This window comes from Sceloporus occidentalis, unplaced genomic scaffold, assembly GCF_023333645.1.
Source record: "Sceloporus occidentalis isolate IW3139 unplaced genomic scaffold, rSceOcc1.0.p SCAF_151, whole genome shotgun sequence".
Classification (NCBI taxonomy): Eukaryota; Metazoa; Chordata; class Lepidosauria; order Squamata; family Phrynosomatidae; genus Sceloporus; species Sceloporus occidentalis.
Genome location: NW_028317131.1, coordinates 504619 through 529699, shown reverse-complemented (window position 1 = coordinate 529699; position 25081 = coordinate 504619). Strand labels below are relative to the sequence as shown.

The 25081-nt window shown below is 37.9% G+C and overlaps 1 protein-coding gene across 3 annotated transcripts in view; it reads left to right on the top strand.

Moving 5' to 3' along the window:
* The window catches only part of LOC149280612 (glutamate carboxypeptidase 2-like), a 29312-nt gene extending 5461 nt beyond the window's left edge, over positions 1 to 23851 (top strand). For 2 of the 3 annotated variants that reach the window (XM_089500293.1, XM_089500294.1), the window contains exons 2-19: positions 2554 to 2659; positions 3412 to 3598; positions 6882 to 6983; positions 7310 to 7435; positions 8063 to 8249; positions 9559 to 9652; positions 12550 to 12648; positions 13433 to 13518; positions 13748 to 13867; positions 14021 to 14103; positions 16146 to 16209; positions 17231 to 17298; positions 18711 to 18802; positions 20100 to 20190; positions 21638 to 21902; positions 22262 to 22343; positions 22843 to 22935; positions 23662 to 23851. In XM_089500293.1, the coding sequence (XP_089356419.1) occupies positions 2554 to 2659; positions 3412 to 3598; positions 6882 to 6983; positions 7310 to 7435; positions 8063 to 8249; positions 9559 to 9652; positions 12550 to 12648; positions 13433 to 13518; positions 13748 to 13867; positions 14021 to 14103; positions 16146 to 16209; positions 17231 to 17298; positions 18711 to 18802; positions 20100 to 20190; positions 21638 to 21902; positions 22262 to 22343; positions 22843 to 22935; positions 23662 to 23851 (2135 nt within the window). Of the gene's footprint in view, positions 1 to 2553; positions 2660 to 3411; positions 3599 to 6881; positions 6984 to 7309; positions 7436 to 8062; positions 8250 to 9558; positions 9653 to 12549; positions 12649 to 13432; positions 13519 to 13747; positions 13868 to 14020; positions 14104 to 16145; positions 16210 to 17230; positions 17299 to 18710; positions 18803 to 20099; positions 20191 to 21637; positions 21903 to 22261; positions 22344 to 22842; positions 22936 to 23661 lie in introns of those variants that run through there. The other variant, XM_089500295.1, reaches the window with a different exon arrangement.
* The last annotated feature ends 1230 nt before the right edge of the window (positions 23852 to 25081 follow it).

The following is a 25081-nucleotide window of genomic DNA, read 5'->3' as shown; positions in this document are numbered from 1 at the left end:
CTTGACAAGCTCTTCATAAAAGTACAAAAAAAGTACCCAGAGAGCTCTTTTTGTTTTCCGAACGTTTGATTTTGAAGTCAGGCGTGATGCGCATTATAAATAAATGACATTTGGACGGAGGGAAGCAGGCATTCTTCACCCCAGCTCAGGGTATCCAGGGTGTGCTTCTCATAAGTTTAGCCACAATGTTCCGTTGGCCATTCCGAAATAAATGATCACAAAGCTATATAGATTTATTCTTGTGGAACCTGTTTAACATTTTACACGTCAATGATTGGATCCGGATGTGGAGGAAGAAGGCTATATCATGTATTCTTTTGTGCTGAGAGGTGATTCCTAATTGTTAAAGTAGGTTAAACTACCTGACATGACCTTACCTGTTTTTCAAGCAATGATAAATTAACATGGCATGGCTAAGGATTTGCTGTTATGCCATTTGTATGACAATTGTACCATTTAACCTCTAAAACTATATATATATATATATATATATATAATTATTATTATTATCTTTTATTTATATGGCAACATCAATTTGCGCAGCGCTTCTTACAGCCCATACATTCAAAGGGTCTGCCAAAAATTTAAATTGACAGACTAAGACAAACCGATACATTAGGTGAAGAGGGCCCTGCTTGCTAACACGGCCTATTACATCATAATTATAATAACAGTCTTTAAAGTTACCTAGTGATTGTAAGTATCTACTTTAAAAGTATTGTCTGGGAAGAGTAATAGAACAGTAGTTTTATAAATGTAACGGCTTATATAGCAATCTAGGCAGGAATCAGGAGAGGAAAGTGTTAAAGTGGGTTGCACTTCCACTAACAAAAAAATGAAGGTCCACACACTATAGAATGCAATAACAAGCAATCACATAAGTCACAAGTGACATTTATCACATAATAATTCACAAGCAACATTTATCACATAATAAACCACAAGTAACATATATTACATAATAATTCACATGTTACATATAACACATAATAATTCACAAGTTACATATATCGCATAATAAACCACAAGTAACATATATCACATAAGTCACAAGTAACATATATCACATAATAATTCACAAGTTACACATATCATATAATAAGTCACAAGTAACATATATCACATAATAATTCACAAGTAAAATATATCACATAATAAGGCACATATGTGTTATATGTAACTTATACAGGATAATAAGTCCCATATACTGTATACGTTGCATATATCACGTAATAATTCACAAGCAACATATCACATAATAGGTCACAAGTAACATATATCACATAATAATTCACATGTTACATATAACATAAGTCACAAGTAACATATATTACATAATAATTCACAAGTAACATATATCACATAATAAACCACAAGTAACATATATCACATAAGTCACACGTAACATATATCACATAATAATTCACAAGTTACATATATCACATAATAATTCACAAGTTACATATATCACATAATAATTCACAAGTAACATATATCACATAATAATTCACAAGTTACATATATCACATAATAATTCACAAGTAACATATATCACATAATAATTCACAAGTAACATATATCACATAATAAGGCACATATCCTGTATAAATTACATATAACACATAATAAGTCACATATACTGTATAAATTACATATATAAGTCCCATATACTGTATAGGTTACATATAACACATAATAAGTCACATATACTGTATAAGTTGAGGTCAATGCGTTTTCTTCTACTACAGAATATATTATTATTATTATTATTATTATTATTAAAATGGTCAATGGCTTGCAGGATAAACATTATCAGAGAAGACTAAAGGAGCTCTATATGCACGGCTTGGGGAAGAGAAGCCTTCCCTTCTTCAGAGAAGCATACCATCTTAGCTGCTAGAACTTCCTTGTCATCGATACAACCCCCACAATACCTCTCACCCTTTCTCTATGCCTTATGTTTGTCACCCCATTTCCCTCTAGATTGTAAGCTTGCGAGCAGGGCTCTCTCCACCAAATGTATCGGTTTGTCTTAGTCTGTCAATTCTTGTCTTGTCATATCCCTTGAATTTATGTATTGTATTAAGCGCTGCGTAAACTGTTGGCGCTATATAAATAAAGGATAATAATAATAATAATAATAATAATAATGTGATAGAAACATTTAAATACATAAATGGATTCAACAAAGTACAAGATAGAAGTTTATTTCAAAGGAGGAGAAATGGTACAATAAGAGACCATAATCTAGAACTAGAGAGTCAGAGGCTTAGTGGTGGTAGATAAGTGAAACAGTCTCCCAGCAGTGGTAGAAAATAATACAGTGAGGGATTAAGCATGCATGGGAAAGGCATATGGTTCCTGAATCTAAGACAAGACCAACGACTGATTAAGGTCTTAGTCTTTACAGCTGGAATCTCAAGTTATACATATCAGATAAAGATCGGCAAATTCTTATGTTATAGGCTGTTCAGGCCACACAATTATTAAATTCTGGCAATTCTATCCTTCAAAAATTGGAAAAAAAAATCTGATTTATGTTTTTGTTTTTAGGATGGTTTGCAAAACCCAATGGCAGCGTTCCCACTCAGGGTTACCAGAGTATGAGGAAAGCATTCTGGGATGAAATGAAAGCGGAAAATATTAGGCAATATCTCCAGTAAGTTTATGCAGTTATAAAGACAAAAATTTTTCTTTTTCGGGGAAGTTGGCTGCCTTTACTATATCTTTTTCACTGTGTATTCATAATAATAATTCATAATAATCTATTCATAATATGGTTTGGTGTAGCACAGTATATGATAATTTATTGTTACAGGAATTGGATTATTGACCAAAATCATCAGCCCGCTTATAAATATATGTTTCAAGAATTTTGGGCACTGGGGGTATTTTTTTTTCACCCTCTGCTTTGGGGGAATTTGGTTATCAGATAAAAGTTAAGATGGAAACTTTGATCATTAGAATGGAAAATTATAACATGTATATATTAAGAAATATAAACTCAAACCAACTGATGTGGCATCCAATAATTAAGGTGCATCTACTTCATCTTTTCACACTTCTACATGGCAGCAGTATATAATAATAATAATAATAATAATAATATTAATAATATGAATAATACTATTAATAATAATAATATATCCATCTGGACCCATGGTAGGGTTGACTCTGCCCACGGCCATTAAGAGAGTCCAAATAATGGATTTTAAATACTCAAAAAAATGCCTGAAAGAAATGCGACCCCCTAAACACTCAAAGCACTATATATTGAATGAGGATGTGGACAAAAATTAGAAAGTATTATTATTATTCTCAGAAATTGCAGTAAAACAACTGCCAGCTATAACTAAGGGAGAATTTCCAAGACTTTTTAAATGCATAAGCCTTGTTTTTTGTTATTTCCAGTAATTTTACTCGAATCCCTCATCTAGCGGGAACAGAACAGAATTTTCTTCTTGCAAAACAAATACAAGCCCAGTGGAAGGAATATGGACTGGATAAGGTTGAGTTGGCGCACTATGATATTCTCTTATCATACCCAAATGAAACAAATCCAAATTATATTTCACTTGTTGACGAACATGGAAATGAAGTAAGTACTTAAAGTGAATCTTATGGGATTTACCATGGGGTCAACCGTCTTAACTACCTGTTAGCACCTTAGTTTTAAACAGATTTTTTTTCGGCCAAAAAAAAGTATAGTTGTGTTATATGTGATGGGTTAGGAATGTATACAGCAAGGCTAATTTGACGAAATTGTGCTTATCAGCTGATATTATAAAGACAGGCAAGGGTTAATATGCTAATTTTCTTGTCTTGTCTTTATCTTGACCTTTTTAGAATGTGACTTTTGTAATAAATCATGGTGCTGATAAAAATGCACTTGACATGTTATCTGATGCATACTGATGGATGGCTTCTCAACCGGTTTTAATAGAGTCATAAGAAAAAGAAGATAACTCATTAAAACGAATGCATGTAGTGCGGTTACTACTAATCAGTGATGTCAGATAATAAGGTTTAGTATTAAAAGGGATCTTATGACTGGAATTGAAACCAGTGTACAGGTACAGATGGTAGGTGCACAGTTTTGGCCAGGATGGGCCTGCATTTTGGCAACCCATCCATGTAACGACATTTTGGTACCAGATTGGCATAGTTCTTTGATAGCAAACACTAACTACTAGTGAGTTGGTATGTAGACTATATTTAGTGGGTAGATGACCAAAGAATGTACTGATGAACCACCTTACATGCTATAAAGGAAGCCTACAAAGAAGGTAATGTTGATTTCAGAAACACATGGCTCTCTTCTAGATCGGGTGGCATGCTGACCATGACGTAGACCTTCTTTGGTAGCATGTCTCTATGTTTTTCACATGAGGTCATGTCAATCAGTGAACATCATATAGCTACCTCCTTCAACCATGGTTTCCATCCAGGCCCGGACTGGCCATCGGGCACACCGGGCATTTGCCCGGTGGGCCGAGCCGGGGCAGGGCCGGATTGACTTAGGGGCTAATGGAGCTGCAGCTCCAGGCCCCTACCTTAAAATAGGCCCAGTCAGGACCGGACTGACTGGGCCTATGCGGCTGTCCTTAATGCAGGGCAAAAAGGGCACCTGCCCCTTAAGCCCGCAGCAACTGCGACCGGGCCCGCAACTCTAGCAGCAGGCCCGCTACTTACCTGGCAGACGCGCGTGAGCAGCGTCTCTTTTACCGCCAGGGGGACGCAGGAATCCAACAAAACCATGTGACATACATCACGTACGTCACATGACCCTGCTGCGCGTCTGCTTCCCCTGTGCAGATCTGCAGAAGCCTGCGAGCGACGCGTACATCATTAGTTCAGGTAAGGGGGTGAGGGAGGCTGTATGGAGTATGTGAGATTGAATGAAAGAATGAATTAATGAGTATATGTGAAGGAGTGAGTGAATGAATGTTTGTGAATGAGTATATCTAAATGAGTATCTGAATGAGGGAATTAATGAGTATCTGAATGAGGGAATTAATGAGTATCTGAATGAGGGAATTAATGAGTATCAATGTATGAATGAATATCTGAATGAGTGAATGATTATCTGTGAATTAGTGAATAAATATTTGTGAAAGAGTGAATGAATATGTGTGTGTAATAGCATGGATGTGTAAGAGGGGGGCAAAGATGCAAAAGGCAGGCTGTTTTGGTGGCAAAGATGCCACAGGCAGGCTGTTTTGGTGGCAAAGTTGCCACATGCAAGCTGTTTTGGGGGCAAAGATGTCACAGGCAGGCTGAGTAAAACCGTCCGTGGAAACCCTCCGGATGCGGGTGTCAGTGTGGCAAAGCCTGTCCAGGTGTTTGTGATTGGGTGTCAGTGTGGCAGAGCCTGTCCTGTTGTGTGTGTGTTTGGGTGTCGGTGTGGCAGAGCCTGTCCTGGTGTGTGTGTGTGGGTGTCAGTGTAGCAGAGCCTGTCCTGGTGTGTGTTTGTGTATGGGTGTTGGTGTGACAGAGCCTGCCCTGGTGTGTGTGTTTGGGTGTCGGTGTGACAGAGCCTGTCCTGGTGTGTTTGGGTGTCGGTGTGCCTGTCCAGAGCCTGTCCTGGTGTGTGTCTGGGTGTCAGTGTGGCAGAACATGTCCTGATGTGTGTGTCTGGGTGTCAGTGTGGCAGAGCCTGTCCTAGTGTGTGTGTTCGGGTGTCAGTGTGGCAGAGCCTGTCCTGGGGCGTGTGTTTGGGTGTTGGACAGAGCCTGTCCTGGTGTGTTTTAACACAGAAAAGAACCTCAGCACTCCAATCAGCTTCCAATCCTTAGGTTACTTTATTCAAAGAAAGCAAAACAAAAAAGCAACGTTTCGGCCAAACGTTGCTATTTTTGTTATGCTTTCTGTTTTTGTTTTGCCCTTTTTTCCTGCTAGCTCCCAGCTTCCTGGGAGTTGAGTGCTGAACCATTTCTTTTTTTTTCAAACTGTCCTGGTGTGTGTGTGTTTGGATGTCAGTGTGGCAGAGCCTGTCCTGGTGTGTGTGTGTTTTGATGTCGGTGTGGCAGAGCCTGTCCTGGTGTGTGTTTGGGTGTCGGTGTGGCAGAGCCTAGTGTGTGTGTCTGGGTGTCGGTGTGGAAAAGCCTGTCCTGGTGTGTGTGTTTGCTTATCTGTTTCCTTAATTTACAGTAGGAACTATGTCATTTTTACTTATCCAGAGATAAAATGCCCTCCTGAATTTGTAGTGACTTCAGGGGACAAAACATTCAAGGCCCTGAAATCATTTAGTGGAAAAGATAAGGTATTGTGTTATTTACTCTAATATTTTTTTAAAGGATTAGTTGTACTAAATTGTGGCTTCAGGCTTCCCATGTTGAATGACCAAGTATTATGTATATGTATGTACATATATGTTTTTTCATAAAAATGGGCTGCTCAGTCTGAAATGCCCAGGCCTATTTTTTGTCCCAGTCCGGGCCTGTTTCCATCAGTGGTGGCTCCTTCGATATTGAGCATTTAATCACACCATTCATTAAACAGTAATAAGGTGTGTTGTGTTTTGCCAAGTAGACATCATCAGGAAACTATAAAAACTCCTCATCAAGCGCACTGGCCAGCGAGGCCTGCTGACGAGTAGTTGTCGAAGGACTCTGATTTCTTCTGGCGTGTCAAGCAGGGCTGGACAAAAGTACACATGGGAAATGATGACCTTTAGTTAATAAACCTTCATGCATATCTAATCATTGACATTATATGTGCTTCCATTAATTCTTTGGAACTCTCAGACACACTTACGTTCTCTAGTGTCCTAAAAAAAAGTAATTCTGTCATCAAATCCAAAAAAATCTTGTGTGATTTTTGAAATATTACATCATGGATTCATCTATTTTCCATTAAATATATTAATATGTTTTTTTAAGGTCTTCAACACATCTTTATTCGAACCAACGCCTCCTGGGTATGAAAATATTTCAGATGTTGTGCCACCTTATAATGCGTATTCAGCTCAGGGAACGCCCGAGGTAAGTTAGTGCTCACAAGAAAACACACATGGAGACCCCTCAATAAGAATACTTTTGCATTTAGAATTCTATTTGCCGTCTTTTGATAATATTTCCAAGAAAAACTGGGATAAAATACAGTTATTGTGTTTTGAAGACCGCTTTGAGGCCCTGTTTGCAGCATAACCTGCTTTGAGAGGACTTCTAAAGACACTCAAGATGTAAATGAATATTAATTTCTGTAACTATGTATTATCTCTGGCAGTTTGGCATTAGTCATTGCATTGATAATAAAAAAATAAATAAAAAGTAAAATTAAAATAAAAACACTTTCATCTATATTTCAGGGAGAACATTTGTATGTAAATTATGCTCGAACCGAAGACTTTCATTTTCTGGAAAGGAATTTAAATATCAGTTGCCTTGGAAAGATTGTTATCGCTAGATATGGAAAGATTTTCAGGGGAAATAAGGTAAGCGGCCTCCATAATTAAACATATTTTCCACTTCTTGTAAAAAAATAAAAATGTTGAAACATGGTCGAATGCATGATTTTCTTCCCCTTGGTGACAGAAAGGCAGTAATATTAGGCTGATTGGCATCTACTATAAACATGTCGGGGATTAAAAACACATAAAAATAATAAATGTCACCCCAGCTTTGATGTGCGTAGGCACTCTCCTTTAATATAATGGGGTTTATGTTTACCAAGCAAAGTGGAGCAACCAGAAGTATTACTCCAACGGTTGCTATGGTGATAACACCACTTTGCACAAGAATTTATACATATATACACATTTATACACATCCCTTATTATGTACGGACTGTGTTGTAAACCTAGCCAACAAGTTCAGTAAATGATAAATGTGTGAGGTTGTATCCATTGTTGTCCCAGCCTGAATACACCCATGGAAGCTGTAGATAGCTAAGTCAGTAGTCAGACTTGGGGTGTAAGGGTAAGCGCCTCCATTTCTTGTGACTAAAGGACTTCTACAGGCTTTATCATTGCCATTGGTGTCAATATACGGGCAATTCGCCTATCCCAGATTGTAACTGGAAATGATTGGTCCATAAAGAACATTCATTTCACCTTTAAAAGGTTAAAAATGCACAGAAGGCTGGTGCCATTGGACTGATCCTCTACTCTGACCCTGCTGATTACTGCGCTCCAGGAGTGGACCCCTATCCGGATGGCTGGAACCTGCCAGGTGGTGGCGTCCAGCGTGGAAACATCCTTAATCTTAATGGGGCAGGAGACCCCTTAACTCCCGGTTATCCTGCAAAAGGTGAGCCTGAAATCAAGGGGAATTGTGCCTTCTGGTTATAATGGGTTGAGATAAAATGAAATCATATTCACTTTATATCTAATTTTTCAGACTATTCCATATGTAGAATAAATTACTAGAAGTGACTAGACCATACCGCCACCTTCTATATTTTCAAAAACATGATTACTTAGCCAAGGTGGACTAAAAGTTCTTCTGCTGGGCTTCTAGCTAGGTCCCACATGTTTTCTAGAGGGCCGTAGGCTCCACCGAGCCAACCGATAAAACAGGAGGGTGTTTTGCTTAATGGATTGCCATTTGTAAATAAAAGTACAGTAGAACTTGGCTGCAGGTACGATGAAAAGCCCTACATCACTCTGAAGCGGTGATGTGTTAATCTACAAGACAAGTTTCTGCATCGTATGGGGTTTCCAGATGGACAGGGAGAGTCATTCTTTCAAAGAATATAAATATAAATTTTTGTTACAGATATGAAAACTTCGAAACTATCTGATGAATTGTAAGAATCATAATTATTTGAAAGTGTGTTCACTAGAAAGAATTGTGTTCATCTAGGAAATAAAACCCAAAAAAGATCCAGTAATTAAGTATTGTGTGTAGGGCAACAGGACAGCGGTGCCTGCGACTGAACACGGAATGGAGACGCTGAACTCTGTACCAAAGGGGAAAGACCCCAGTTTGGTTTTTGGTGCCTGTCATTGGTTTCTTTGTCTTTTGGTTTCTGACTTGGTTATACCCGTTTCGCCCATTTGGCCAGGGCCAGGAACCAAGCAACAAATTAACAAATAGCAAGAACTAAAAGGCAAGGAAAGGACACCAAAACCAACCTGGGTCTATATTATGCTCAAAAGACAGATGAAGACAATTAGGAAGCCAGGACACAATGTTCCATCAATGGAAGCTGGGAGAAACTGGGTATCGGTGACTACTGATGATCCAGAAGCATGCCAGAAACGAGTCTAAGCAGACCCTGACCCTCCTGGTTGCAGGTGTGCAAACTCCCAACCCCTAGATCCTGAGTTTAATTACCATTATTAGTAACAGGTGGCAGACACATTTTAAGGCTTTCATGGGTAAAAACCCAAAATATACATTTCAAATTATAAAAATGCTAAAAAAAAAATCCTAATGTCACTGATCTTCACTGACAGAATCTCAGCAAACATATTGTGGCAAACTGTGGCTTATCGAGACCTCCTCATAATGTTCTTTACCATTCACAGCTACAAAGGCGTCCCCTCGCCCAGTTCACTGTTTTTTTTTCTATTTTTGAGAATATTCAACTAATAAATGTTTATTATTTTCTAAGAATATACATATAGATACAATGAGAAGGATGGTGCAGGGCTTCCCGCAATTCCAGTTCACCCTATAGGCTATAATGATGCCGAGCATCTTCTACGGTAAGAAAAAACACAGAATACTCTGAAGGTATGAGACATGTATACATTTAATACTAAATGTATTAATAGTACATTTAATAGTATTGATTTGATGTTTTTTGAAACTTATTTTATAACCCGAAAAAAAAACCAAATACCACTTACAGGGGAGAAGTCTCTAAAATGTATTAATATTATTCGTATTAATAAAAATATATGTATATACATTTTTTTACAATTTTAGCACCCCTGTAACCGAGGCATTCAAATTAAGCTAACCCCTTCATGACAAGTTCAAGTTATTATGCCACCCTATTGATGGAAGGTTTATTTTTGGCATTTTAACCATTTCGTTATACTTTCATTTTTTGAGTTGATTGTACCCTTGCAAAATATATATTGTTTTTTTTTAAGGACAGATAAGGATTTTCATATGTAAAGTCCATTTTGTATACATTTTTTTCTGCAAAATCCACAGTAATACCTCAAATACATTTTTTTTTTGTTGTTGAAGGACCACAATGCTCCCTTAAGTACTACAGTTTTTTGAATTATGTAGTTGGTAACAGAAAATGTTTTTTATTTTATTATTTTTTTTTTTCAGTGAGCAGCGTAAGTACTCTTTACAATTTTTTTTAATTTTGCACTTTTTATTCTTCAGCATTGTCTTTTATTTGTACTGGAAATCCCGTTGGGAAATTTGGGAATGAAAGTGATTAGAAAAGAAGCTATCCCTATGACTTCCTACTTCAAAGACATACAATTTAATGTAGGAGTAGCTTTTTATCTTTAGGTCCATGTGTCGGCATAGAAAGGGTTAAATTGTCGCTGGTGTACTGTGTTTTTTGTTTGCGCATGTTCAGGGTGTTTATTTCCCGTTTCTACAGCGTGTTAAACTTCTTTAGATGTGTCTTGTGGTGCACGACATACCGGCATACATGTAACTTTTGTCATTGGACAGTTAACCCTTTCCAGTAATCTGCCAATAATAGACTACTCTCGTAACAAATGAGGCGGAACCATTCTTTATAAGTTATCGAGGGTTTTTTTTTTATTGATTGTTGGATTAACATTTCTTAGCATTTATTATCGGTTGTATAATTCTTCACATTTGATTTGGACAGGCAGCCTGTCTTACTGAGAAATGTTCCTGTTTTGTTTTGAGCTTCTGCAGTAATTGAAAGTGGACCTCAGCCCTCTGGCATTGGAAATGTGTCTCTAAATGTGTTTTCCTTCAATAGCCACGATTACTCATTTTATCCCCTCTCACGCCAACTTGTTATGGTCAAGTAAAAGTCCTATGATTTGTCTTAATTTTCTCTATGAATAAGTTAAAGGGGCATTACAGCCATGATATGCTTTTCAATGCATATAAAAAGCTGAGTGGTCCCTTTAAATTTGTCCTCCTTGCAAATGTATGCAGAGATTCTCTAGATTCCCCCAAAAGCGTTTTGCCCCTTTTCTTTGCCCTTTCCCCCAGCTCCAGCACTGGCTCACCAAGCGTTCCTGGGGAGAGGGGATCTAATGGGACGCACATGCACAAAAAGCTCCTTAAGCAGCCAATCAGTTGAGTGAAACAAAAGGAGAGGTTGTGTTGTAGCTCTGAAGCTGCAGCTTCTCCTTAAAAAATAACATTACATTTCTACACATAATGGGTTCAACTCAAGACAAAAAAACAGCTCTTAATCATTTCAAATAGAAACAGATGTTGGCATAAATCCCATGATCTTTTATTACTCGACACATTTTATAACAAACTCTTTAGAAAAAATATTGCCAAAACCAGGCGTCATTTCTAAGAGAGTAAACAATTTAATTTAGTCTTTTTCTTTTCTTGCTTTAGAGGTTTTCCCAAATGTTTTGTTAGCAGTAGATTTATGTCGTTATAGAATTATTTCAACATAATTGGGCCGGGGTCAATGCCGGAGATAAATGTATCATGAGTAATTGACTAGCAGTCCTTCAATAGATTACAATGGCGGAAAAATGAATCTATACTGTATATCAGTGCAGGCTCATTAAGCGAGATCATCTATGGTTTTGATCTTTTACCTTTTTTTCTCTATTGTAATATTAGAGAGGATCACGCTCTAACCCTTTAAGGACAATGGGTTGTCCTTAAACCCATTAAAACCAATGCATTTTTGTTTGTCATGAAGAGGTTAACTACATACCAAGTGAACGCCAACATTGACACTTTGTGTCTTATATAAATGGTATCAATCTCAAAATGATTGTTTACGTAACTAGCCTCTTTTGCCTTTTAGCCAGTCCCCGTATGTAGTTAACCTCTGAGGCTGAACTGCAAAAGCTCTCTGGGTGTAGTTAACCCCTTCCATGCTGGAGTGCAAAACTTATGTGTGTGTCGGTAACCTTTTCAACACCGGAGTGCGAACCTTTATGAGTGATAGCATTAAGAAAGCAATACAAAGCAAGAATTCTGCACGTACCCAGCGAATAACATTAAAAAAACAAACATAAAAATTAGGGGATTTTTGGCATGGCTATATTGCTTTTCAACAAGCTGAATCAGTGGGACTTTTAACCCAAATGAGACTCTCAAGCAATTTTAATTGCTTAACCTGCCACTATGTCAAAGTACCCAAACCCAGGAATCTGAATGTTTATGCCTTTTATAAAGCTTTTTAGGGTCTCTGCTCCCTCTACTTTGTATATAAGGAAAACAATGCGGTGAATTGATGGATAGGTTCATGGTAAATATGCAACTGCTTATATGACTGCAGTTCTGAAAAGGTTGACCTCTCTAAGTTATGTCATTTGGAGCAATTCTGGAACAATTTTCTACATGGGAAGTTATTACCATGGAAACCATTATAATTTGCTGCTTCGTTTTCATTCCCACCCCTGATTTGTTCTTTATAAAAATAAAGTGTTTAATGTATGTTTTTCACATACAGGAACATGGGTGGAGAACCTGCCCCGGACAACACCTGGAAGGGAAGTCTTAATGTGTCGTACAATATCGGTCCTGGGTATAAAGACCCTCAGATGTCCCAGTAAGTATCCAGTTACCTATATGGATATATCGGTGGCTACATCTGAGGTGTGCGCATGCACATCAACCTTAAAATTGCCTCTAAGTGCAGGTACATACACACACACATACACAAACTCTACCTCATACATAAATAATCCAATATTGACTACAATGTATTTTTTGTACTTTTATTACTCTTGTATTTTATTGAATTTTGTTAATCTAAAACTTAATTTCATGGCATCCTATGTAAATACTGTCTCTAAATTTCTTATTGGGATTATGTTTTCAACCGCACATACATTACAAACATATCTCTCTTTTACGGAGGAACACAAAACGCTTCTTCCGTGGTTTGATGTTTGCTGCCACTGATTGGTTGATTCAAACAGCCAACAGTTGGCTGTTTGTGTGGCTTGTATTTTGGGGGTTTCTGCCCCATACACATTTTGTTCAGCTATCCATAATAAATACCCCACATTCAACAGATCCCTCATCCTCTTAATAAACTATTAACTCATAGTGGCCACACCAGCGCAAACTGAACCACACTTACAGTCACACACATCACTCTCAGCCTAATGCACGGACACAAACTCATACATAGAGCTCACACGCACCACAATTACACGGAGAAATACGTAGGTTTCTTTAATATACTGAACAGTGATATGCAGAAATATAGGAAATTACTAATTATTATTATTAGGTGTTAAATGGCTATTACTAATGATAGAGCAAATACTAAACAATTCTTTGCTCTAATACGTGAGTACATTTATAACTTTGATGCTTTGTTTTAGGAAAATCAGAATGCACGTCCATAGTTACAATGAAATAAGACGTGTCTATAATGTCATTGGAATCATTAAAGGAGCAGTGGAGCCAGGTGACTTATTAATGAAAGATATATATATATATATATATATATATATTATAATTATTATTTATATGATTATTATATAAATTATTTATATTTTTTATTTTGTTACTAACCTGACCCTGATAAAATACAAACATTGTATAAACATTTCTTAAGACTCTAAAGTTCTCTAAAGCGTAATTACCATTGGGCATTCGTCCTGTACGTCAGTTTGAAAGATTAAAACAATTCTCAGACAGGTATGTCATTCTTGGTGGTCATCGAGACTCCTGGGTTTTCGGTGGTATTGATCCACAAAGCGGGGCAGCCGTGGTCAATGAAATCGTCAGAAGTGCTGGAAAATTAAAACAACAAGGTAATTAAAAAGAACTTCAGGCTTAAAGATCATTTTTTTTGAAGGTTTTTTTTTTTTTTTTTTTTTTTGTGGAAAAATTAAACCCACTGCAATGCATTATTGGATAAAACTCTGAATTTAACATTCAAAGCATTTTGTTTTTCCTTATAACAGGTTGGAGACCGAGAAGGACCATGATGTTTGCGAGCTGGGATGCAGAAGAATTTGGACTGTTGGGTTCTACAGAATGGGCCGAGGTACGTAGGGGTTTCTATCAGTCCTAGAGTCCGGGATACATGTTAACAGCTGGGGGGCAAGTGGTTAAATATACAGTACTGTGCACAAGTTTTAGGCAGGCGTGATAAAATGCTGTAAAGTAAGAATGCTTTCAAAAATAGACATATTAATAGTTTATTTTTTTTATCATCGAACAAAATGACTTGAAACATAATTATTAATTAAAAAATGGCTGAGGAGCAGCCAAACTCACTAACAAATTGAAGACAGTTTAATGTCAAAAGTATCTATACAGTATATATATACCTATATAGAGCCAGAGCATGTATGTTTCTTTCATTCATTAGATAAATCCGTTCTCTCATTCGGTATACCCACACAAATTGTATATTGCTCTTTTTCTTTTTCAGGACTATTTATAATTTAGTTTGACACCCTATTTATACATGTAACACAACATTTACTAGACATAAAATAAAAAAAAAAACTTAAAAGGGGTAGGATAAAAGCGCTAAAAGCAACAACAACAACAACAAAAAAAAAAAAAAAAAAGTCCTTTTTAAAACAAAGTTATTATAGATGATGATGTAGCAGCAGAACCACTTGCCAAGGTTTCCTCTTCTTGGCTTAGACAGGTAGAGTAGTTCACAAGGGGGTTAGTGGCTGCGCTCTCACGGATGTGTATGAGATATATAAAAGAAAAAAAAAAAAAAAAAAAGAAAAAAACAACACAATAGTGCAATATGTCTCAAAGCTTATTTTTGTTTGAAATAAAGGCCAAAAAGGGCTACTCACATTTGGTAGGGGCTTCTTCAGTTAGCCCCAAAGTATACGCTTGGGCGATATAATCCTCGCCTTAAAGATTTCTTTGGCAGCACTATGTAATATGGGCTTCTTCAGTTAGCCCCAAGATGTGCATTTAGGTGATATAATCCTTGCCTTGGAATTTCTTTAGCCTCAGCCTTTGAAGCAGTCTGGAGTGTCCACAGTTCCTTTTTGGTGAGCAATGATAGAGTTGCTCACTCCTCAGCGCATAGGTGGTAAAATCCCCACCAAGGATATAGTTGTGGCTGACAAGATATTTTGTCTTATAAATTAAAAAAGGTCCAGGAGCAAGATAAAAAAGTTTTTAAAAAAACTTATTTATTTTAAACTTTTGGTAATAAAAAACAATAAGAACCAACAAAGGGTTAATATAAAATAATACACAAACTCGTTTCGCCTAGCACAGGCTTCCTCAGAGTGTATAGAAAAGCTCCTGATACATTGAATGTTTTTATGCAGTTTGAAATGTCTAAAATGGCGCCAAATGACGTCATCAACAGGGGGTGTGGCTTATCACAATTTTTTTTATTTATTTTTTTTTTTAATAAAACAAGCATAATTGGAACATTACAGAAAGACGTGCATATCAAAATCTATATTTAACCCTTCAGGGGTTAGGGTTTTTAAACAATATATCCAATACAATTCAGTCTTTCCTAAAATCTTCACAATATCCCCTCCTCTCCAGGGTATGGATATTTTTTTTATAGCAGTAAATTTTAGTAACTTTGGATCTTTATTATGATTTAAAAAATGTTTAGAGACGCTATGGGTGACAATGGGTGACAATTCCATTTCTAATATTGCGACAAAATATAAATAAAATATAAAATAAAAAAACAAAATGGAAATTGAAAAGAAAACCCTTTTTTTTTGTAATTTATCTTAGTATTTTTACCACAGGATAAAATTCTACAGCTGGGGGTGCAAAGTATTATGAGCTCTTTTCTAACATTAAAAAAAATCTTAATTTTCTATAGTTTTTTTTTTTACCTTTTATTATTATAATTTTTTTGTACTACGAAAATTGTCTACCATGGAGCAGTGCTGAATGACCAGAGATCTTACATTTTATCCCGTTGCTTATCCTCAGAAGACAGTTTGATCTTAATATTTAACCAGTGTCATGGTGTGGGGGCATCCACTGTACCCACCTCAGCATGCCCGTATTCCTTTAACAATCCATAATAGAATACGAGTGCCCATAATTTATTTAATGATGCCTTTATTTGTGCAGGAAAACGTTAAAATACTCCAGGAACGTGCCGTGGCTTATATCAATGCAGATTCTTCCGTAGAAGGTAAGCAGGGCAGATAATGCCACACTGCTCTTCAATTGTACGGTGCTGCAGAATATGGTGGCGCTATATAAATCAATAATTAATAACACATTCAGCTTGGTCCTTGTATTTATTTTGCAATCAAGATGATTGTTGAAGAGAGAGTCCCACTGACGTTGCCTTCAAAAGCACTACACTGAGTTGATTCTTTATGCCAATAATAAGAAGTCTTGCTTGTCTAATGAAGTCTTCTACCCATATACTTTCATTAGTCACAGGGTCCTGCTGGGTGATTGAGACTGAGATATTCGATTATTCGCCACAAGGCAGAGAGGAGTTGTTGAGTTTATCTATTAGATAACACAGCAAATATACCGATGGCAAATTTATGTGGAAACCTTCATTTTGAAACAAAAAGTTACTTTAAAGTGATAGCACTAATAAATATATATAGTGTTTGTGGTGGATAGATAGCTGCTAGCAGAGTGTTTGTGGTGTTTCAGGAAAGCTACAAGAGAAATATGGAAAAAGAGAAAGGAAACTTTTATTGTAAAAAAAAAAGGAGGAGCTATGGCAGATCAGAGGGGGAGGGGTTATAGCTGTGGAAGGCCAAAGGGGGAGGAGTTATGGCTGAAGAGGCCAGAGGGGGAGGGGTAATGGCTGTTGGAGGCTGGAGGGGGAGGGGGAATGGCTGTTGGAGGCTGGAGGGGGAGGAGATCAGGAGGAAAAGCAATATATATATATATATTACAGAAAAACATGCATAATAAGATCTGCCAAAATTCCGCAAATGAGGTTGAATCCCTTTATCTTGCAAGGGGCCCTGTTTTATGATGGTGGCTAGCGGAGGGCTTGTGGTGTTTCAGGAAAGCTGGGAGAGTGGGTTGCTATGGTGATTGCACCCCCGTTGCCACTTTGCAGCAGAATTGCTCTTTATGAATAATTAAATTATGTCGACACAAGCCTGTGCGCTTTAATTTATTTGAAGGATTTTACCGTGAATGGCGCGGAGTGATTGAGTTATTATCTCCGTTCTCTTTAGGGAACTATACATTGAGAGTGGACTGTACCCCTTTAATGTACCAGCTGGTCTATCGCCTGACAAAAGAGGTAATCACTTTCATGAGATACGATCGCTCGGCAGGATTCGGGTCTGAAATCCGGATAGAAGAATCAGAAAAAAATAAATTGATATGCCAGTTCTACCACCATCGGCCACAACCTCCCCGATGTAAAGGTCCCCTACGTCTAAACTTAATTTACCGATTTAAAAGAAAATTACATGTTTAATAAGAACATGTATTTATGCAGAAAGCTGTAAAGATACAGTTTCCCTTTAAGGTTTATAGAATGTTATGAGCTGCGATCTCTGAAAGGTAGTATGACCTCACAAGTGACTCTCCAGCTTACGATGCCATATACTGTCGGCACAGTCAACCCTCAGCAGCGCAGCAATGGACATACCTAAAATACTCACACTTTACCTGTGTTTTATTGTTTTTTATTTGCTGGATCTTACTGTAGAGTACACGCTTTGCATTCTCTTTCTTGTGTTGTACTATACAGATCTCAGCGCACTCTTTGTCCTTTACCTTATCGTTCTGACACTATACTGAGGAACTGGAAGGTGTTATTTTGGTTTTATGTGGTTAAGTGCTTTTGGGGTTGACGCATAATCCATTCCCCCTTTTCCTCTGGCACTAAACAGTTGGAAATAGAAGAGAATGTTTATTACAACTTACAGTATGCGGCCATTTTTGGTCCCAAAAGTATAAAGAAGGCAAAATGTTACATCATCAATACGGCATCTCTGGTAAGGTTTAAGTATTTCATAGTACTAGGTGATGAAGTTTCTAATGCCACATATAGTTACAAAAGTATATTTTATTTAGCCGAGTTGGTAGAAGAGCACCTCCAGGGCCGGGTCGACTCGGGCCCCTGAGAGGAAGAACTCGGAGCTCCTACCAGTCTGGGCTTCAGCTCCTCGAGCCCCCCCCCATGTGATAGTGTTTCCTTAGGCAGCCCTGAGGGTCTGGTGATGTCTTAGGCTACTGCTTGTGGCTTTCCCTGTTATACCCCCATAGCAGGGGGTCTCGTGAACTCCCATTCTGTGACCCTGCAAAGTCACTTAAACCCAGCATCACAGGACCCCGTGGGCTACAAGCAGCAGCGCCAATGGGGAGCACCGCACCGCGCTAGGGACAGCCGCTAGCACCTCTAATAACTTACAGCGCTTGCAGGGTCCTATAAACAGACCTTTCAGTCTATAAATATTTTATTCTTCAATCAGATGTTTAGCTAAGCGTTAGAGAATGCAGAATAACTATTCCAGACTCCCTGGAAATGAAGCATCTGAATTGTAACTATAGGTTACTGTCCATCCGTATGCTTTATGTACATATAAATTACAATTATTTGTTATTGAAAGCTCATTATAGCTTTTCTTAGTGGTAATGTTAAATATATTCTGCTACATCTTTTTATCAACAATTTTGGGCTAAATATTTGCTTTTTTTCTGTAGATTAAAAGCCCCGATGAAGGTTTTGAAGGTAAATCTCTCTACGAAAGCTGGCATCAAAAAGACAACTGGACAGAATATAAAGACTTGCCAAGGTAACAGATCACAGCAAATCCCGAGTCATGGTTTGGCACAGACTCTACGCCTGGGTGTTCGCTCCATATGTCATCTACTTCTCCCGAGTCAACCGATAAAACCTATTCCAGGGGTCAAAATCAAGGTGGAAGAAAATAATCACACTGGTACTTAAAATCTGTAGATTAAAAATAAAATATACATTTTTTATTGTTGATAATATGGTGATTAACTGGTTTTAACTCTTTGACCACTGCTGGGGCCAGACGTAAGAAGATATAGGTTATTTTAATCTTACGTGGGCTTCATGGTCAATAGATTGTAATGATATATCGTTCCACTGTGGACAACATATGGAAAATTGTCCTGATTTCCTACACATCTATGATTCTACAGGTTTAAGGTCTATCCTGGTTAGGAAATAATGTCACACACTTAAAAAACCACATAGTGGCCCATCTAGTCTGTAAAGAGTCAAACCTTATTCAGACCTTGGCCATGTCATAGAGCTTTATGTCTATCCCATGCATGCTTAAATTCACTCACTGTATTAACCTCTACCACTTCCAATGGGAGGCTGTTCCCCTTATCTACCATTCTCTCAGAGAAGTAAAACTTCCTTACATTACATCAAACCCTCTGACCTTTTAGTCTTTGATTATGGCCTCTTCTTCTAACATTTCTTCTCCTTTAAGGAAGAGTTCTATAAGTCTGATGGTTGTGCAAGAGAAGTTGTTATAGGATAATATAACAAAACAGTATACAAAATACTAAAAACAATCCATAGAAACCATCAATGTTCCACCCCAAATAATGTGAATGTTTTCTTAAGAAAATATTACCCACAGTGAGGGCAGTAAAGTTGAGGAATGCACTGCAGATGATGTCTTTAAGAGTAGACGAGCTCCATTTTTACTCAAATATGATGTCACATGGATGTTGTTTGAGAGATGATGTTCCAAATGAACAAATGAGAACATTCGGCAAACCTGTCATCATATTCTGTTAAAAAATGTTAATTTAACATAATTATATTATTTCTGGGAGTGGTCTGGACATTGCGCAATGATATATGTGGAACAAGGAGCATATTTAACAGCATTCATCTCATTAATGTCTTTAATGAAATCTAAAGCCATTTTAAATATAACTGGCAATGGGTTTAATGGGAATTGGTATAATGGGCAATATTTCAGAAACACGGAACACGACAGTGGAACTAAGTAACTTTGTAACTGTGTAATGTTACATTTCGTAATTATTTCAACTTTCATAATTATCCTTATTTATTTCATTCTTTTTCCCTCTCGTTACAAGAATAAATAAGTTGGGCTCTGGCAACGATTTTGAAGTGTTCTTTCAGCGACTTGGCATTGCGTCTGGAAGAGCACGTTATACTAAAAATAGGGTACGTGTTTACTTGAGCACCTGGTAAGTGGGAAGAACGGATCGTTTGCATCAGTTACACTGAGTCATAGAATGGTTTATCCAGTGGCATGTTTAATAGCTATTATTGGAGAAAAGAAAACATCACGCTGATAACTTAAAGACTATAATTGTCTCGTGAGACAAGATGGCTTACGGCAGAGGTCTTTAACAGAAGTGAGAAACAAAATAAAGTATTGGTCATGTGATTGATCTCTCTGCACGAACGCTGCTTATTATTTTAGTACCGAAAATACAGCCTTGCAGCCCTACTGGTGATTTATTGCGTAAGAAGCCCCCTTCGCAAGACAACAACTAATCTGTCACTTGCTTCGGGCACCCTTAACAAAATACACAGTATTAATCATCTATTTAACGATCAAATGTCCCCTAGGCTCTGCATAATGCTAAATTATGTCACTAGTTATGACATCATACTTGGCATCCTCGTTCACTACTACAGAGATGCTCCAGGAACAATAAGGAAGAGACATTGTCACTGACACTAGACCATCTGGAATGGAGTCCTATTTAATGTCTGTCATCAGTTCACATCCAAAGCCCTACGGCTTTAATTAAAGGGATAGCCCAGTGTCCAGTGTTCTGTGTTTGGCACATTTGAGTCCATTTTGCATGCAACGGGCAGTCTGTTTATTGCCACACGTAGGGGCAAGAGCTATATGCACATGTATGCCAGTGCTGTCATGGGGGGGTAATGTACTAAAGGGAAACTCCAACCACATTTTTAATTACTGGAATTAGATTATAAACAAGCCTTCAAAATAATGTATTCTTTGTTTTTTTCCGCATATTTTTTGAATTTTTGCATAATATCATGTTTTCAGACATCTGTATAGAGGTTGAGTATCCCTCATCCTAAATGCTTGGGACCTGAAGTATTTCAGATAAAGGATCATTTTGGATAAGGGATACTCAACCTGTATTAATCATTTGGATGTGTTATCATGGGCTAATCTACTAGACAAACCCCCTGTCTCCTTATCATACTGCATGTGGTAGACAATCGGTTGGCTCAGTCTTAATCTCCCAGCCAGACACTCTGACTACTGAAAGTCTGTGAAGGAACTGACTTCATTAGCATTGCCGTAAAGCATCAGCTCAGTGTGGTGGTTGAGCAGGGAATGCAAAGAACGTTTATCGGAAGCAAAATGAGATAAAACCAGATCAATGCCGACCTACAATATTGTGTCCAGCACTGGGGTTAATGCTCAACGAGAACAATATTTTTTAATGGCACTTCCAGTGGGAGCATTCTGGGAAGGAGAAAAAAAGACGTCTACTCCAATATCCAAAATCCAAGTAATACAGACACGAATGTGCATTTTCCCTTTTTTACCGAAAAATTTTAATAATATTTAGTACTTTGGGGCTAGAGTTTTTGGGGCATATGAGTTTTCTTGTTGTTTTAGAAAGAAGGAAGATACGGCGGATACCCGGTTTATCACAGCGTTTATGAAACGTCGGAGATTGTCGATAAATTCTACGACCCTCTGTATAAAAACCACCTAGCAGTGGCGCAGGTTCGCGGAGGCCTTGTATTCGAACTGGCCGATTCCGTGGTTCTTCCCCTGAACGGTCAGGACTATGCAGACCAGCTAAAGAATTACGGAACCATTATTCAGGACATAGCGAGGAAACACGAAGACAAAATGCTGGCGTATGGCATATCCTTTGGTACGTAACAAATGGCCCAGCATTTAACATTTCTGGACATTAATTATGAATATTTTTTGAGGGCACACAAATACATATTAAGGACGACATAGACAATTTGTTGGTTGTTAGCGTTCTGCCTGCACTTCATAAGCAAAAATATGTAAATATTTACAATTGGCTCCGACATGCATTAGAATGTTTTTTAACCCCTTAAGGACAATGGGCCTTAACCCATTGAAAACCATGCATTTTGAGCCCGTACATGTACAGGCTTTGTCATTAAGGGGTTATGATCGGCATTGTTACCCACCCCCTTAGTTACCTCGCGCCCCTATGATTCCGTTGGCCCATTTTACCAGTTTTTGTTCCACTTTCAGATCATCTGTTTTCGGCAATTCAAAATTTCACAGAAACGGTTCAATCGTTTAACTCACGGCTGCAACTACTGGACCCATCCAAGTAAGCTTTCTCTTCTAAAATGACAACATTGTTGTTCCAAACGCAAGGTGTAGTTTTGCCAGAATATGGTCCATCATCTGGTTTTGCATTGACCCACCGCTGCAATAGAAAAATAGTCACCAGCCCAACAGCCCAAAGTGGCCAGTAGCCAGTCCCGATATATGGTTTTAGATAGGGTGTGTTGGTGATACTGAATGAATGCATATCCAAGGCCGGTGAGAGGTATGAACCCATCAGAACGCCGGGGTCCTGGAGTAATGGCTACCTGGGCCCTGTGTATACCCCTGGATCAGGATTGCCAAACTCTTTTCTTAAGGGCTGAAAAGCTTAGCCCCTTAATAGCTGCCACCTATATTGATTCTGCTTTGTTGTTATTACAATAGGTGAGGCTGCTTGGTTCACATTATTATTATATTTCAATAATGAGAATTTCTATGGACAAACGTAACCATGCCAACCAGTAATTGTATCTGTTTCGATTCTTTTTCTGTTGCTACAGCCCTATTGCGGTGCGATCCGTCAACGACCAGCTCATGTTTTTGGAAAGAGCCTTTATTGATCCTCTTGGCTTACCAAACAGACAATTCTATAGGTAAGAAATTCAAGAGGTCAGAACTACCAACCCTGTGCCTCGACCATGAAGTTTGTAAATGCAGATTGGGCCACAAGTTTTTTTACGTGAAACCTAAACAAAAAAGCAGTAATAAAATCAATGGGCTGCCTAGTAAAGGGCAAGGTCGGTCAGAAGTCATCAGAAGGAATCTGGCCTGAGGAGGTCTCTCTATCTTCTGATTGACCGTTCCTGAAACTAGAAGACTTCTGCTGTTGAGGGTGCGTTTGGTCCTTTGCTTGGAGTTCAGTGTTGTATAGAGATTAAATCTGACCCGGGGTGAATTTATGGGACCTGCAGAAGCTCGCGGTTTTGTGGGATACTTTTAAATAATATATGGATGCATTATATGGCCGACGATTAATCTCAATTGTATTTACTAACAAAAATTGGTACATGTCATTTGGAAGGATTGCTATGGAGAACATATTAATGTGAACATTTATTACACCGATATATTATTATTAAATATTGTTTTATATAGCGCGCGCCACCAGATTCTGCAGTGCTGTACATAGGATAGACAAGACATTAGTATATAACATAACAAGATATATTGAAGACTGGCACCCAGAAGTTGTTTGGGTGGCAAACATTAAGCCCTTCCTAATTCCTGCCAGCCCTAAAGAGAGAGGACACGGCCTCTGTTTACTGTGGAAGAAATTCTAGTCTTACTATTAAATTTGTATTGTTTTTTTTTTTTTACAGACACATCATTTATGCGCCGAGCAGTCATAACAAATACGCCGGAGAATCTTTTCCCGGGATTTACGATGCTTTATTTGATATCGAAAACAAACAAGATGAACTGAGCGCCTGGGACGAGGTGAAGAGACAAATTTCCATAGCGGCTTTTACCGTCCAGGCCGCAGCAGAAACGTTAAAGGAGGTGGCATGAAGAGCCCGTGGATTCTCTCCCGTATTACGTACCCACCAGCCAAAGCGTGTTGGTAAAAACAGGACGGCCCCAGAACCGGCATTAGTTAACAGACTGGTTACTCGGAAATAACGCAATGATTTTATATATTTTTTAAAAATGATTTTTTTTCCTCCTAAATGTAACAGGATTTAATTTAAATAAATTGCTGTGCATTTTCTTGTGTACAAAATTTTTTTAGGGGTGAAAAGTTACTGTAAATATTACCGGCGATACATATTTATGCTTTTGTAAAATAAAGATGTGACAGCAAAAAAATAACTAATTGGCCCATCTAATCTGTTTTTTATCACCTTTTATTAAAAGTGAACATTAATTCCTTATGATAGCTTTATGCACTTCTCAAGCTATATTGAATTCCTATATCGTGTATGCAGCTGGAAGTCTATTCCGGGTATCTACTACTCTTTATCGTATTAGCCCTCATTCTTCCACTCTGGCACTCTTATTAAATGATCCTTAAGCTTCGTCTATTGACATACTTGAGTTGTTTTTTTATAATGTATCATGTTAAGGTTAAGTCTTTCCTGTGAGGTTTATCAGGTTTTAAAGGGGCACCGTCACCTTTATGGCTGTTAGCGTCACTAAATTAATTTATCAACACCTATGGCTTGTGCTTTTTCTTCTTAGAGAAGATGAGATCCGTGGCAGAAAAGTGGCAAAAAAAGCATTATCCAACCCGTTTTCTTAGTCTGAAGTTCTCGTCCTTAAAAAAGTGAAATAATCATCATGAAAATCCTGTAAACAGTGAAAATTAAGGCCCAAGCTCCCACTTTATACACATTGGAGGGTTTTTCTTACATCCCGTGCCGTATTTGTGGGAATAGTTAACCTGCACCAGGTACCTCGTGCTTCCCTCCTCCGACCTGCAAAGGGTTATCCTTGCAATGATATAATATGATCAGGCCCGGACTGGGACAAAAATTAGGCCTGGGCATTTAAGCCAGAGCAGCCCATTTTTATTTATTTATTTATTTATTGTTAAAGCCCACCCTTCATGTACCATCTTTGCATTTACTCACTCATTCACACAAATCATTAACACATTCATTAATGCAGTCTCACAAATCATTCAAGCAATTCATCCACACATGAATTCATTTATTGTCATACGCATTCACACAATTCATCCACACATTTATTCATTCATTCATTCTCATACGCATTCACACTACCACTTCTCCCCATCTT